Raw genomic sequence first — 16366 nt, forward strand, 5'->3', positions numbered from 1 at the left:
TCCGGAGTAACCCAAATCTAAGCACTAGAACTCATGGCACACGGCCTTCATTCGAAGCGACTACTTCTCCCAGGAACCCTCGCGCGAGGCCAGGCCTTCTTCCCGAGTGCAAGTGAGTCTCGCCCAACGGCCTTCTGGGATTCGTAGTCTTGCAAGTAGTGTCTTTCGGGACTTGTAGTTCCCTTCCCACAATCGGCTGGGCGAGGCGGCGCCGGCGATCAGAGCAGCGCTGGGTGTTTAGGGGCCAAGATGGCGGCGCGCCGGGGACGGAGAGACGGAGTCGCGCCGTCCCCGACTGGGGGTCCTGGCCCTGACCCCGGTGGTGGAGTCCGCGGCAGCGGTTGGGGGAGTCGGAACCAAGCGCCGCATGGGACCGTGGGCACAGTCAGCTGTGGGGAGCAGGTGAGAGGCTGGCGGGCGGCCGGCGCCTGGCAGCAAAGCGGCGTGTGCCGGGCGGTGACACGTGGACGCCACAGGAAAGGGAGGAAGCGCTTAGGAGTCGATGCCGGGTTGCCACCGGAGTCAGACCAGGCCGGGCCGAGGGAACCTAAGCGATTTGCTGGGGGTCCGCTGGCAGAGGTAGAGTACGTGTCCATTCCTGGGAACGCCGGAGTGGCAGAGCCCGGTGTCGGAAACAGGGCCTGCAGTTGGGGAGATCAGGGATTCGGAATTGAAGTTGAATGTTAAGACCTTTTTATGAGAATGCCGAGGAGGGCTACGTGAGCCCGGCGCCGCCGTTCCCCTTTTGGAGCACGTGGGGTGGGGGAGAGCTATTTTCCCGGGAGAACTTGTCTGTCTCCCCTCCCCCTCTAGGCGGCCGGAGCACCCACGTGGGTTGGTTGGGCTCCGGAGGTGGGGAGGGCGCGGGTCCACGTGGGGGCGGGGAAGGGTTGTCCACGTGGCTCGCGTCCGGGGCTATCCGGCATCTAGTAGCCGCGCTGAAGCGGCACTGCTGGGAACTGGGTGTGTCAACTGGTCCCGCCATCCCGGGCCGGGGCTGGGGGCCCCTGGCCAGAAAGGAAGGTAGAGGTTGCTAGATACAACTTTGCAGGAGCTTTGGAGTTTTTCCCCTGTTAACGTTGGTCTGTAGTGCCTTTCAACAGCGGATGGTGGACTTTCCAGATGTTCGAGGAGTCTCTTCCCTGCAGATGGCAATGTGATGTGGAGGGTAAAAGATTGTGGAGGAGTGAGCTTGTGGAGGCTTCAGTCTGACCGGCTTGGGGTGGGTTGTGAGTCATTGGCGCTGGCGTTTTGGTTGCCTGCATTTCTGCCCCATTTGTGATTCAAGGGGAATGGGGAGTGAAATACACCCGGGACCAAACTTAAAAAAAGGGAGAAGGAATCCTTCTCTCCTAAATTTTTCCTCTAGTATCTATTTTGAGGAAGTAATTAAGATCTTTCCTGTGAACTGACACAAACCAAGGGTGGTTTGTTTATATCTGTATTTTAGGCTTTCTGGAATTTTTGCTGGGATTGGGGAAGTTGGAGGTAGTGTGAGACCTATTCAGTATTTAACACTAGTTGAACATTTATTGGATGTGGGAGAGTTTTTCTGATCAGATTATATTTCCTTGGCCTTGAGTTCTCCACACTTACAAAGTATTACTGTCTAACAGGACTTCTTAAAAGTTTCCACCTAGAGGTGGCAGTGGGTGGGAATTGGTTTGAACTGTTATCTCTCTTCTGCAGCTAAGCTGAGTCCTTGATGGAATTTTTCTCATCCTAGGCAGAAGTTGGGCTTCATGGTTCCTGATAGTACCAGGTCCAGCAGACAAATCTAGGTCCTTCCCTGGGAGAATGGCTTCTAAATTTGGGAATGGCTTCATGAATTTGGGAGCAACCCACCCCTTCTCCCTCATCTTTTCAGAGATCATAGCTTCTGTGGGTGGTGCTCCCTATCCTCAGAAGGAGAGATGAGGGATCCAGCTGTAATACAAGTTAGATGGTTATTTGGGGTCTCATGGAGAGATCAACTCCCTCCAACAAAAAGAGGTGTGTGTGTGAGCTAGTTAGTCCAACCAGCTAGTTACTGAGATACCATTATGTTCATGCACAGGGGATAGAGATAAACTCCACAAATGTAATCCTTGTTCTTCAGGATTTTATGTTTAATCAGGATAGACAGATAATAAATGATGATGTTTGGGGAGAAAGGAAAATGAGGGACATTTGGGATTATATAATTAGCTATAATAATCTATTTTGTAGGGTCAGGGAAATGACATGTTAAACTGAGACCCCAAGTTTATATGTGTGTACAAAACTTTCATCAGAGGGAATAATGTGTGAGAGGCCTTGAGAGGGGAGCAAACATGGCTTATAGGAGGAACTGAGATACTTGTATGGTAGAGGAGGAGGTGGGGACAAGATGAAGCAGAATAGTGTAATAGGGATTAGCACCTCTGTAAGCCACATTAAGGAGTTTAATATTAAGAGCAGTTGGGCTGGGGTTGTGGTCCAGTGGTAGAGCGCTTGCTTGGCATGGTGAGCACCATATAAAAATAAACAAAGTAAAAAATCCACTGGCAACTAAAAAAATATTAAAAAAAAAAAAAACAGTAAGATGCTATTGAAGATTTGCAGGGGCTCTCAGGAAGTGATCATGCATTTTAAAAAGTTTCTGGCTGATTTTGAACTCTGGAAGAACAAGATTCTCTCAGTTGTGAGGTCATTGAAGATGGAAGTGCTGGTGGCTGGCATACTTAGCCTGGGCTTAGCCCTTGGGTGATCTTGGTCCGATGGGAACCATGCTATTTGGGAATCAAGAGATGGGTGAGGTCATGTAAGGGGAGGTGTCTGTGACCAGATCTCCTGTACCTGTCTAATGGAGGTGGAGATTAATGGTTTGCAGAGCTAGGCATCATCTTGAGATTCTGGCCTGGCCACTGGGGCTCTGGTAGGGAGGTGGCAGGGCAAGCAGAGATGCAGGTTTCTTGCTCACCTAGGATTGTTTGCTGAGCCAGCTGCTATTCACAGCTGCTGGTTGTAATTACAGGATTGTAAAGGCCTGGGAGGGGTTAGTGCCTAAAACATGCTACCTTTCACTTCATCTCTGGACCTGGCCTCCTAAAGTATCCCTAAGCAGCCCTTCCTTTCCCTGGGCCCTGGAACTCCAGCTCTTTTAGGAGGTTGTGTGTATGGGAGGGTTATAGTCATACCTGTTGCTTTTTTCTTTTAGAGGTGAAGTGCCCAAGTTTCCCTTTGATGAAGAAGGGGAGGGGGGCAGTCTGCTTTATCTGTGTTTGATCCTGTTCTCAGGCCTTTGCACCAGGTTTCTAATAGTGGAGATAGCTGGGGTTCTGTCCTCTATCCTCAAAATCCCATTCTAGCCACTTCTGGCCCTGCCCACACCCACTCTCTTGACAGGTTTGGGCTGGCAGCTTCCTGCCTCCTAACAAGGCTGAAGATGTTAGCTCTCAGAGAAGTGTGGGGCAGGGCGTCTTCACTTGCAGAATCAAGCTTTCTCTTTTTTTGGCTCTCACCTGGAAGAAAGAGGTGGGGAAGAGATTCTGTCCTTGGAAATACCATGAGAGATTGGATGACACATTGTTGAGGCTGGGGATGTAGCTCAGTGATAGAATGTGTGCTCAGCATGTACAAGGCCCTGGGTTCAATCCTGAAAATGGTGGGGAGAAGGCACTTGAGTATAAGGTACTGTTGGGTATCATGGGTAATTGGGAAGTATAAGCACATTTAACTTCTGAGAGGGAAGAAGAATATAGGCTAATAGAATGTAGAGTTATATGTCCCAAAGGAACTTAGAATCCAGTTTTCATTGAGAAGGGGAGAAATGTCATGGAGTTGGGGGGCAGGATGTGATTGTCATAAAAGTGCATTCTTCAGAAAAGTGTGTGAATTAGTGTGAGGAGAGATACTGGGAAAGGTATCTTTGAGAAGGTAAGATTTGAGCTTAGCAGAAAACAGGCCCTAAGTGGAATCTGAGGTAGGCCAGGTTGTTATAGCTCAACTGTCTCTTGACTGACTTCTTTTCCTTTGGTGTACCCCTCAGACTGACATCCTACCCACTGCTAGCAGATGAATTCTGAACAATCTTGATCTTTTTGGTATTTTTGCTTACTAGTTTAATAATCTGTGGTTCTACCTGTTTCTTGATGGAGTCCAGACTCTTTTCTGCCCAGAATACTGTCATCCTGATGGGTTCTTTTGCTCATGGGTTGTACTTCTCTGCTTAATTAACTCAGAGGTTTGGTGATGGTGGGACTGCTGCTGAGTATGGGTTCATTTATGGGGGACTGGATAGAGGATTTATCGTTCATATCCTTTAGTTGCCCCCAGAGTGGCCATGCCCTTTTGACCCTCCCCTCTTTTGCTCCAGGTGCTGCTACATGAAGAGGTGGATGATTCTGGCTTTGTCAATCTGTCTCGGCTGGGCCCATCTCTGAGGGACAAAGATCTGGAAATGGAGGAGTTGTTGCTACAAGATGAGACACTACTGGGGACCATGCAGAGTTACATGGATGCCTCTCTTATTTCTCTCATTGAGGATTTTGGGAGCCTTGGAGAGGTGAGCTGGAGCTGGACTTAGCTTTGCTTGGGAGGCTTTACCTGAGATCCTTGGAGTTGTTTTAGGCATGGCTCAGTTCTCCAGGTTCTTGGCTTCTGCATGCCTAACCTGAGTTCTTAAAGTGTTTTTTGTCTCTAGGTGGGAGTTAAGCTGCAGGCTGCCATGTGAGGGTAGCATATTAGGATGTCCTGGTTAGCTAAGAATATAGTCCAAGGCCTTTCCCTTTATCTGGGCTATTGATCTTTGTTTTTGAGCCCCATTCTAACCTAGCCAAGGGTCCTTTGCTGAGCATCCTACATTTTACCTGAAAGTGGAGAGTGTAAAATCCAAGCTTAAGACATAAGTTTAACAGGTCTCTGTTGGCACTAGGGAGGTGGTGGATTGTAAATGAGATTGGAACCTATGCCTCCTGGTATTCACATCCTTCTTGCTGGCAGATTGAGCTGCACTGATCCTGGGAGGCTAATTTTCTTTGCATCCAGTCTTTTAAGTGGTCCAGTTATTTCATTAGAGATGTTGGTGGGACTTTTCTGTTTTTTTTTGGAGCAGAGCAGGTTATCTCTGGAGGAACAGAATGAAGTGTCACTGCTGACAGCTCTGACGGAGATCTTGGACAATGCAGATTCTGAGAACCTGTCTCCATTTGACAGCATTCCTGACTCTGAGCTGCTTGTATCACCGCGGGAGGGCTCTTCTGTGAGTGAGGGACTAGGGAGAGGGGACATGTGGCTATTGAAAGGTTATAGCTGCATCTATGGGTCTGTTCACATAGCTCTGGAGCACTAACTGATCTCAGGTGTTTCTCTCCTCTTAGCTGCATAAGCTGCTCAGTCTCTCTCGAACACCCCCAGAACGTGACCTCATCACCCCAATTGACCCATTGGGACCCAGCACAGGCAGTAGTAGAGTAAGTGGGGTAAGCCTGGTCTTGGGTCCTTCAGGAACTTGTAGGCGGGTAATATGTGGGACAGGTCTGGAAAGGACTTCACTGAAGAAAACTCCTGCTGAGTCTTATCTTTTCTCCTACAGGTTGAGATGTCTCTTGCAGATCCCTCTTGGGACTTCCCCCCACCTTCTTTCTTGGAGACCTCTTCTCCCAAGCTGCCTAGCTGGAGACCCCCAAGATCAAGACCTCGCTGGGGCCAGTCCCCTCCCCCCCAGCAGCGTAGTGATGGAGAAGAGGAGGAAGAGGCAGCCAGCTTCAGTGGCCAGATGCTTGCTGGGGAGCTTGACAACTCTATGAGCACCATCCTAGACTTCCCCATGTATTTGGCCTGCCCTGAGGAAGAAGATAAGGCAACAGCAGCAGAGGTGGCAGTGCCAGCAACTGGTGATGAAAGCATCTCTTCCTTGAGTGAGTTGGTACGGGCCATGCACCCCTACTGCTTGCCCAACCTCACCCACATGGCATCACTTGAGGATGAGCTTCAGGAACAGCCAGATGATTTGACACTGTCTGAGGGTTGTGTGGTGCTGGAGATTGTGGGTCAGGCAGCTACAACTGGTGATGACCTGGAAATTCCAGTTGTAGTGCGGCAGATTCCTACTGGACCCCAGTCTGTGCTCCTGGATGACTCACTAGAGGCCAGTCCTGCCTTGCAGCTGCTTATGCCCACACTTGAATCAGAACCAGAGACTGCTATACCCAAGATAGCCCCCTGCCCTGAGAAAGAGGGGTTGTCATTGGACTCAGCATCCTTATTGGAGCCGAAGGAGGTTGTGGAGCCACTGGTGTCCAAGGGACTAAAGAACCCACCTGCCAATGCAGTGCTGGGTTCCCAGAGAGCTCGAAAGAGCAGGAGGAAGAAGAGCAAGGAGCAGCAAGCAGCCTGTGTGGAAGGTTATGCCAGGAGGCTGAGGTCATCGTCTCGTGGTCAATCTATTGTAGCTAAAGAAGTGACCTCTCAGGCAGGCAGCTTGCAGAAACTGCCTCAGGAGGAACTTAAGAGAGAGGGTGGGCTTTCCCAGGGTAGGGGGAAGCCACAGGCTTGGGCTCGGGCCTGGGCAACTGCCTTGGAGAAGCCTAGCTCTGGGAACTTGGAGAGAAGTGCTGGACAAGGTAGTCCCACTGAAGAAAGGTCTCTAGATCTCTACTCCAAGCTGGTTGATACTGTCCAAGCCAACCCTCTTTCACCCCATCTCTCATTGGTTGACTCTCCTCAAGCCAACCCCATGCCATTTGACTCTGTTGAAACTAATACCACTGCAGTTGACCCTGCTGTGACTGACTCTGTACCTCTTGACCTGGCTTCATCAAGTTCAGAGCTGGTTGACCCTCTCCAAGCTGACCCAGTGTTGACTGACCCAGCCCTGGCTGACTCGGCAGCAGTTGACCCTGCAGTAGATGTTCCTATCTCAGATAATTCGTCATCAGTTGAAGCTGTCCTAGCTGACCCTGTGCCAGTTGACTCTGTTCCCAGGGACCTGGCTCCAGTTGATTCTGTGCTGGTTAAGTCCCGACCAACAGACCCCAGGCGTGGTGCAATATCATCAGCCCAGGGAAGCCCAGCTACTCAGCTCCTCGTGGATTCAGAGTCCTCAGAGCCCCCAAAGACCATCATCCCTGAAGTCAAGGAGGTTGTAGGTCCTCTGAAGGTGGAAAATGGTACTAATGCCACAGCCCAGGAAGCCAGACCACGGCCACTCAGCCTATCTGAATACCGACGACGAAGGCAGCAACGGCAAGCAGAGGCAGAAGAGAAGAGTTCCCAGCCTCCAGTTGGGAAGTGGCCCAGCCTCCCAGAGACCCCCACAGGGCTGGCAGATATCCCTTGTCTTGTCATCCCACCAGCCCCAGCCAAGAAGACAACTCCGCAGAGAAGTCCTGACGCTCCTCCTGAGGCTTGCTTTGGGCCTGTGGGTCCCAGCCCTGCTTCTCCTAGTCCTGAGCCATCTGCAAACAAGCCTATGGTTTTAACTTCCAGTGAACAGGTGGTGCCATCCCAAGAGATGCCACTGCCTGCAAGACCTCCTTCTCCTGTGCAGTCCATGTCTTCTGCTGGGCCCATGCCTCACACAGTGCTCACTTCTTTGCCTTTCCCTCGAGGTGGGCTGGGTATGCCCCCCATGCTGCCTCTTCCTGCAAGTGGACAAAGGGTCCCCAATATTCCCCCACCTCCTTTGCCACCTCCTGGTCTTCCAGGGTCTGTGGGACCAGTGCCACCTGATCCCTATACTCATTATGCCCCTGTGCCACCCTGGCCTTGCTATCCCCCTGTGTCCCCTTCTGGGTATCCTTGTCTGCCTCCCCCACCAACGGTGCCCCTAGTGTCTGGTACTCCTGGCACCTATGCTGTGCCTCCTGCTTGCAATGTGCCTTGGGTACCCCCTCCAGCCCCTGTCTCACCTTACAACTCCAGTTGTACTTATGGGCCCATGGGATGGGGCCCAGGGCTACAACACCCTCCATTCTGGTCTGCTGTACCCCCACCTCCTTTGCCTCCAGCTCCTGTTGGGAGAGCTGTTCTCCAACCTAAGGTGGAGCCCAGTAGCATTCCAGCTGGTCCTCCTGAAAATGTACCTCCTGCACCTATGGCTCCATCTCTCAGTCTTGGGCCAGCTGGCCATGGAGCTCCACAAATAGAGCCCACCAAAGTGGAGGTCAAGCCAGTGCCTGCATCTCCCCATCTGAAACACAAGGTGTCCCTGGTACAGAGCCCCAGGATCAAGGCTCCACCATATCTGTCTCCTGAGTGTGTGGCTATTGAGGAGCCTGCATCAGAGAGGCTAAAGCCCGAGACCCAGGAGACTAGGCCTAGGGAAAAGCCCTCCTCTTCTGCTATTAAGGCTGTTCCCTTACCAAGGCAGAGCATTGTCCCCAAGCTGCCTGCTGTCCACCCAGCCCGTTTAAGGAAACTATCCTTCCTGCCCACCCCACGTACCCAGGGTCCTGAGGATGTGGTACAGGCTTTCATCAGTGAGATTGGTGAGTGGCACACAGTGCAGTTTGTGTGAAAGGGTACAGGGTTTTGCCTGGGAGTATTTGTAGAACAGGATAAACCATCTTGATGAGGTAGCTTTGTTGGTATCTTTGGAGGGTTTTCAGAAGCAGAGCTCTGGGTTGGTTTCACTCATTTAAGCTTTGTGCTGTTCCTTGGATCACTTAGTATAGTGGGCAAGGGGCATGTAAAGGGAGAAGTGGAGTGATTGGGGTCTTCTTGGGACTTGAATTTGTAGGACCTGTTTTTAATTCTTGATTGTGTGTCTCCACAGGAATTGAGGCATCAGACTTGTCCAGTCTGTTGGAGCAGTTTGAAAAATCAGAAGGTGAGGGAACCTGGATAGTTTGGTTCTTACTCTTTTTTATTATTACTTCCTTTGGGTTCAGCCTTGTTGCTTCAGTTAGATTGGATGGGAGCAGTAGTCTCAGCTACTACAGCAGCCCCCTAATTGGAATGGGGAGATAATTTTCAACTATGACAGTAATCTTAAGCTAGGGATAATGGTGGTACGCATGGCAAATATTAAAAGAGTAGATGGAGGGGCTGGGGTGTAGCTCAGTGGTAGCGTTCACCTGGCATGCCCTGGATTTGATTCCTAGCACCACAAAACAAAAAAAAAAAAGGCCAGATAGCGAGTTCCAGGTTGGTTAGGATTATTTTTTGAGACAGGGTTGCTAAGTTGCTTAGGGCCTTGCTAAAATTGTTGAGGCTGGCCTCAAACTTGTGATCCTCTTGTTTGAAGTTCCCAAGTCAGTGTGATGATAGGCATGTGCCACCATGCCCAGCTGCACAGTGTATTTGGAAGGCATGGCTCTAGGTGCTGTGGAGGCTCCTGTTTGCAAGGAGCTTATGGTCTAATTGGGGAGAAGAATATGCAGATATGACTACTGAGTTAGTACCAAATACCTATAATACAAGGCAAAGTAGAAAATACAAGTGTGGGACAAGAGTAGGCTATGAACTAGGGATGTAGTTTAGTTGGAGAATATGTGTTTTGTTTTGTTTTTTTTTTTTTAGAATTTTAATATTTATTTTTTTTAGTTTTCAGTAGACACAACATCTTTGTTTGTATGTGGTGCTGAGGATCGAACCCAGGCCGCACGCATGCCAGGCAAGCGCGCTACCGCTTGAGCCACATCCCCAGCCCAAGAATATGTGTTTTTAATATGCACAAGGCCCTGGGTTTAATCCCCACCACAACCCACACACAAAGTAGGCTGTGCTGCTAGGAATTTAGGTAGGCAGGTTATGTAGAACCTTCAATGGTAAGCTTATAAATTTGGACTATATTTCTTTTCCCTTTTTTTTTTTTTCTTTTTGTACTGGGGGTTGAACCCAAGAGGCACTTAATTATTGAGCCACATCCCCAGCCATTTTTATTTTTTATTTTGAGACAGGGTCTCACTTGCTTATAGCCTTAATAAGTTGCTGAGGCTGTCTTTGACCTTGCTATCCTCCTGTCTCAGCCTCCTGAGTTGCTGGGATTGTAGGTGTGTGCCACTGTGCCTGGCGATATGTGTATTTCTGAGCAGAGAACAGATTAAACACAGTACCTTGGTACCCAGTAGAGGAGACTGAATCTTTGGAGAGAGCCCATCAAGGAGCAGACAAAGTAGACTTTCTTTTTTTATTTTTTTGATTTTGGGTACCAGGGGCACTCGGCCACTGAGCCATATCCCCAGTCCTGTTGTATATTTTATTTAGAAACAGAGTCTCACAGAGTTGCTTAGCGCCTCGCTGTTGCTGAGGTTGGCTTTGAACTTGAGATCCTCCCATCTTAGCCTCCTGAGCTGCTGGGATATAGGTGTGCGCCACTGCTCCCAGCACAAAGTAGACTTTCTTTGGGCCTCAGAGTAAGCCCTTCTTTGCCACTTCAGTCTGGAACAGCTGGTTGGGCTTTTTAACTAGTTTGGTTTTTTTGCAGCCAAAAAGGAGTGCCCTCCTCCAGTTCCTGCTGACACCTTGGCTGTAGGAAACTCAGGGTAAGTATGGAGATATGTGAATTAACCCTATAGCTATTGGTCAGCATTCTGGCCAGTGCTCCAGGACCATCGGCTGGATACCTCTTTTGCAGGGACATTAAATCAGCTCTACCCTCTTCCCAGTTTTTCCACCCCCTGCCCTGCTTTTTGTGACCAGGACTATCTTGGGTAGTGCTGAGTGGGAGGGTGTGTACTCTCCACCAGCTGATTCAAATTGGGGATTCCAGGTGCTTTATTAATCATCATCTGGGAAGTTATGCCTTTTGGGATTTCTTTCTTGCATTTAATAGACTTTTTAAGCTTGCTAATTGCAGGTGAGGGAATAATTTAAAGTGGGGGGAGGTATTAATGACTATGGCTTCCCTGACTCCTTGGAGAAGTCTTCCAGAAATGAGAGGTCTTTTTCATTTTTCATGTACATGGTATACCATCCTGTTTTGCCAAGTGTGTTCCCCTCTGTTGGTTTTAGGTTGGTTTGAGCTGGGTAGGCAAGTTTCCTGATTTGAAGAAGATATGGGGGTATTCAAGGTCATAGTCAGCCTGCCTCCTGGAATTGGGCAGAGCTGAGTTAAAATTCAGTGTACAGTTCAGTCACTAAAGATCCCTTTTGTGTTGGAAGAGGATGAATGGGGGCAATTTGTGCATCCTGTTCTTCTCTGCACTCACCCTCTCCTCTTGCTTTGTGAGGAAAGCAGATGTATAAAATATTGAGGAGGCAATGAACCAGCCTCTCCCTTTTTCCCCCTGCCAGCAGCGTTGACACTCCCCAGGAGAAGAGACCCCTAGACCGGTTACAAGCCCCAGAACTGGCCAACGTGGCAGGTGGGTTCAGGTTGGGGAACTCTGCCTATGACTAGTTTGTGCAGCAAACATGTGCAGTGTCTGTTCTGCATCAAGTGTATATAGGCATGGAGGATACAGAGATGTGATCTTCTTCTTTGAGGTGCTCACAGTCTAGGTAGGAGTCAGATATGTAAACAAATGAGCGTATTGAGTATCCAAGGTGATATGTGAAAGAAGCCTGTGGTTTTCAGTGAGAACTGAGGTGGGCATTCAGGGAAGGGTTATATAGAAAGTTATCTCTTGAGCTCAGGCTTGAGAATATCATTGATATCAATCAGGTGTAGATTTAGGGGACAAGGCTGTCTAAGCAAATGGAATAGCTGGAGTGAATTGAAGAATCAGAACCAGCCTGCCATGTTTTGGGGAATTGTGAATGGCTCAGTTTCACCTGAATCATAGTGGATGATCAAGGTAGTGGGTAGAGCAAAAGCAAGAGATGAAACTGGAGTGGTAAATAGGAGATTGATTTTGGGAATTTTGAATGCCATGTTAAGTTTGGACTTTATCCTGTGTATTGAAGAAATAATATATTGGTATTTAGATGGTATATCCAGCAGGATTGTAGAAGGGTGGGCAGGTATGAGGCTGGAAGCAGAGAGATAAGGTTATTTTATGAGTTCAAGCAAGATGCAGCCTAGAAGTTAGGCAGTGCTGGGTGGAGGAAGTGGATCTAAGGATGGAGAGGCAGGTCAGATAAAACCTGGTCACCAGCTACATTTGGGTAGTTGAGAGCATGAGGGATTAGGAAGACCTGGGCTATTTGGGTTTTCAATTGCTGGTTCCCAAGATGGGGAACATGGGGTAAGGAGCAGTTGAAACAATGGGAGAAGTTGGGCTGTTGACCATCCTTTGTGTACTTTTGTGAGAAGTGGGGTCTCTGGAGCCTAGAGATGGTATCTGGAAGTGTAGAATCGGATCTCACCTTGCTATCTCCATCCTCCCTCCCCCCCCACAGGGCTCACCCCTCCAGCTACCCCTCCCCATCAGTTATGGAAGCCCTTGGCTGCCGTCTCACTGCTGGCCAAAGCCAAATCTCCTAAGTCCACCGCCCAGGAGGGAACCCTGAAGCCTGAAGGAGTTACAGAGGCCAAACATCCAGCTGCAGCCTGCCTCCAAGATGGGGTCCATGGCCCTAGTCCAGTCCATGTGGGCTCTGGGGACCATGACTATTGTGTCCGGAGCAGGACACCCCCAAAAAAGATGCCTGCCCTAGTCATTCCAGAGGTGGGCTCCCGATGGAATGTCAAACGACATCAGGACATCACCATCAAACCTGTCTTATCCCTGGGCCCAGTTGCTCCCCTCTTCCCATGCATAACTGCCTCCCAGGAGCCACTTGATCACAGGACTAGCAATGAGCAGGCAGATCCCTCAGCGCCTTGCCTTGCCCCATCTGCCTTGCTGTCTCCTGAGGCCTCACCCTGCCGGAATGACATGAACACTAGGACTCCCCCTGAGCCCTCAACCAAGCAGCGGTCATTGCGCTGTTACCGAAAAGCCTGCAGGTCAGCCAGTCCCCCAAGCCGGGGCTGGCAGGGCCGTCGTGGCCGCAGCAGCCTTTCTGTCAGCTCTGGGTCCAACCGGACCAGTGAAGCATCTTCCTCATCGTCGTCTTCCTCATCCCGATCCCGGTCCAGGTCCCTCTCCCCCCCACACAAGAGGTGGCGAAGGTGAGCTCTGATGGCCTGTTAGGTCCTCTCCATTTAGGAAGTTCATGCACTGTCTTCTCTGGTTTACTTTGAAAGTTTTTACACATTGGCTTGGGTACTTTCAGGCACAAAGTCTTCTATTTCTGTCTTTGGCCTTTGTCTTCTCTCCTTTTGTGGGTTGTTGAAAGAGGAAAGCTATGAAACTATAGCTTCTATCCCCTGTAGGAGTTTGGGGTAGTCCTCAGTCTCCTATTTTCCTTGAGACATGCCTTGGGGAGACTTTGGGTTTGATCTTGACTATATCTTTCTTCACATACTGTTATGAGTCCTCATTTGTGGTATTTTCTTGGTGGTACGTGGGATAAAGGGCTAATTGTTAATGGGAAACATTTCTTCATTTAATCATCTGTTGAGGACAGTGTCTGGGACAGTTCCTTGGGATGTCACTGTAGCCTCATTTATTTCTTGGCAGTATCTTTTTTTTTCTCAGTAACAGATCCAAGTTTTCTACTTACTCAATAAGGAATTCTTGGGTTTTGGCAGTGATCATATCTCCAGAAATGGCCCCTACTATAGGTCTAACACAGTCATCTCCCTTTAAGTCATGGTCACAGTATTCCTGAGACATGGTTGGGAAGCATTTATCACTCAGAGACCCCGGCCAGGTTTCAGCACCACAGATAAAGCTGGTTATGAGAACTAGGGCCAGACCTTTATCTTCTTGAGTCTCCCGTTATTTTTCTTCCTCTTTCTGATTTGTTAAATGTTTTTCAGGGGCTAGAGTTGTGGCTTAGTGGCAGAGTGCTTGCCCAGCATATTCGAGCCGCTGGGTTTGATCCTCAGCACCACATTAAAAAAAAAAAACAAAAGATCGTGTCCAATTGCAACTAAAAAATTTTTTTAAAAAATGTTTTTTCAGTTTTCTGTTGCATAGTTGAAAATAAACATGATGTTTGACAAAACACACTCAAACATTCCAGATATTGTAAAGTTCCATGAAGGACCTCTGTTTTTTCATCCATGATCTAGACTCCTCTGCTCTGCTTTATCTTTGTTCCTGAGCTTCCTGACAGAGGCAGGGCTGGGACCTGGCTAAGGTAAATGGACTATACTTGTACCACTCCTAGCATTTCCATGTGCCCTTTAATTCTCTAGGTCCAGCTGCAGTTCCTCTGGACGTTCCAGAAGATGCTCTTCCTCTTCTTCATCATCATCATCTTCGTCTTCCTCATCCTCATCATCTAGTTCCCGAAGCCGCTCTCGCTCCCCATCCCCCCGCTGGAGAAGTGACAGGAGGCGGCGGTGAGCATGTTTCCTGAGGCAGTGACTCTGGGATGCAGATGCCTAAAAGTTCTGAGTCTTGAGTTGTCTTGTGTTTGGAGGGCTGACAACATCTTCTCTTGTCAGGTACAGCTCTTACCGTTCACATGACCATTACCAAAGGCAGAGAGTGCTGCAGAAGGAGCGTGCAATAGTGAGTAGAGGAGCAGGTCATGGGAGAAGAGGGCTTGTCCTGAGCCAAGAGCTCAGAGAACCATCTGTGCTACAGCTCTTGCTCACTCTGTCACTTTCCTTGATACCCAATACAGGAAGAAAGAAGGGTAGTCTTCATTGGGAAGATACCTGGCCGCATGACTCGGTCAGAGCTGAAACAGAGGTTTTCTGTTTTTGGGGAGATTGAGGAGTGCACCATCCATTTCCGAGTCCAAGGGTAAGTTTGGGTCCAAGGTCAGGATATCCTTACTGTCCCATTTGTCTACCTTAATGTTTCTTGTCTTGCTTCCTTGTTCTGGTGTGCTGGCAATATGGGGCTCCTTTATTTCTACTATCAGAGGGCCGTTGGGCATTGAGAACCACCTCTATATTCTTGGGTACTATGCCTTCTTTTTTTTTTTTTAATATTTTATGTTTTGAGTTTTAGGTGGACATAATATCTTTATTTTATTTTTATGTGGTGCTGAGGATCAAATCCAGTGCCTCATGCATGCTAAGCAACCACTATATCTCTGAGCCACAACCCCAGTCCTACTATGTCTTCTTAATGTGCCCAAATGGCTCTCCCCACCAGTGATAACTATGGCTTCGTCACTTATCGCTATGCTGAGGAGGCATTTGCAGCCATCGAGAGTGGCCATAAGCTGCGCCAAGCAGATGAGCAGCCCTTTGATCTCTGTTTTGGGGGCCGCAGGCAATTCTGCAAAAGGAGCTATTCTGATCTTGGTGAGTAAAGGGAGGGCCTGAAGTTTTGGCATACATACTATATCTGTTCCCCAAAAGGGTTCCTATCCTTGAGAGTGGACCTAGGCAGACTTCTCATTGGACATACAAATAACTTAAGGATTGGGGTGAGGGAAGAAGTGAGGGCTCTCCTTTACCTCTTTGATTTAAAATTGGGGCCATTTTAGCCCCATTCACGATTTGGATATATGATGGCTGGCATTGAGAACCCTGTGGTTGGGAAGTATGGTCAGCGACCTTGATATTCATCTCTCTCTACTTTTGTAGACTCCAACCGGGAAGACTTTGACCCTGCTCCTGTAAAGAGTAAATTTGACTCTCTTGACTTTGACACATTGTTGAAACAGGCCCAGAAGAACCTCCGGAGGTAACCCTGGGCTCTTCTCCCCTTCCCTTTTTCTTTGGAGGTGCCCAACCTCCTCCACCCACCTCCCCAACTCTAGGGGAGAGAGCTGCTAGTGAGGAGATGACTGTTTTATAAAGAAATGGAAAAAAGTGAAATAAAAAAAATGTGTTAAATCAATTTTTTAAAGGGGTATTTGTTTTTTTCTTTTTATAACAGGTGTTGAAACAAGTTAATTTGCATTCCTATGTCAGATGGTTGGGACTGAGGGGTTCCCCAAGTGTTTGGAACATCTTAATCACTATGCAGACTAATAAATATGAACTAGAGAGAACTCCCAAGCGTTATTGTACTTCTTTCTATGGTGCTAGTGCCACATGGTATTTCACTTTTCCTGTGAACACAATCAGGGATCTGCTTACCTCTATTGAATTCTTAGGACTTCTTTCTGGTGAGGTGGAAAATCCTACTGGATTTGAAAGTGGCTCCTGGGGTGTATTGTCTAATAAGTCAGGACAGTGCTTCTTAAAATTTGAAAGGACATTTGAATCACATGGTCATCTTTTTAGAATGCAGATTCTGGTTTCTTGAGATTCTGCATTTCAGTCAGTTTTCTGGGCCCACACCAATAATCACAGTTACAGGAGGCTGAGGCAGAAGGATTACAAGTTCCTGGCCAACTTGGGCAATTTAACAGAACCCTCTCAAAAAATAAAAGGGCTGGGGCTGTAGTTCAGTGGCAGAGTGCCCTGAGTTCAATCCCTAGTAAAAACCCCCCACCCACCCCCCGCAAAAAAAAGATTGTGTATTCAAAGCAGGTATGATCCCCAGCAGTACCCCCCCCC

The 16366-nt window shown here is 48.6% G+C and overlaps 1 protein-coding gene across 6 annotated transcripts; it reads left to right on the forward strand.

Moving 5' to 3' along the window:
* Positions 1 to 184: 184 nt before the first annotated feature.
* Pprc1 (PPARG related coactivator 1) lies at positions 185 to 15855 on the forward strand. 6 transcript variants are annotated; one of them, XM_015494701.2, is made up of 14 exons: positions 186 to 402; positions 4337 to 4525; positions 5075 to 5221; positions 5340 to 5441; positions 5555 to 8450; positions 8738 to 8791; positions 10391 to 10448; positions 11200 to 11270; positions 12247 to 12961; positions 14096 to 14242; positions 14348 to 14414; positions 14530 to 14651; positions 15009 to 15160; positions 15446 to 15855. In XM_015494701.2, exons 1-14 carry the CDS (start codon positions 250 to 252, stop codon positions 15547 to 15549), a joined length of 4977 nt encoding a protein of 1658 aa, XP_015350187.1. In that variant the 5' UTR covers positions 186 to 249; the 3' UTR covers positions 15550 to 15855. The 6 variants fall into 6 exon arrangements, with proteins under 6 accessions (XP_015350190.1, XP_015350187.1, XP_048663174.1 ...); XM_048807217.1 differs by having other exon boundaries at positions 14354 to 14414; XM_015494702.2 differs by having other exon boundaries at positions 11203 to 11270.
* Positions 15856 to 16366: the final 511 nt, after the last annotated feature.

This window comes from Marmota marmota, unplaced genomic scaffold (assembly GCF_001458135.2).
Source record: "Marmota marmota marmota unplaced genomic scaffold, marMar, whole genome shotgun sequence".
Classification (NCBI taxonomy): domain Eukaryota; kingdom Metazoa; phylum Chordata; class Mammalia; order Rodentia; family Sciuridae; genus Marmota; species Marmota marmota.

Bases quoted from the DNA above. Each gene is read 5' to 3' on its own strand.
- Pprc1 (XM_015494701.2), top strand. From the start codon at position 250: ATGGCGGCGCGCCGGGGACGGAGAGACGGAGTCGCGCCGTCCCCGACT. The intron at 8,792-10,390 runs GTGAGGGAACCT...GTTTTTTTGCAG, and splicing joins GCAGTTTGAAAAATCAGAAG to CCAAAAAGGAGTGCCCTCCT. The intron at 11,271-12,246 runs GTGGGTTCAGGT...CCCCCCCCACAG, and splicing joins AGAACTGGCCAACGTGGCAG to GGCTCACCCCTCCAGCTACC.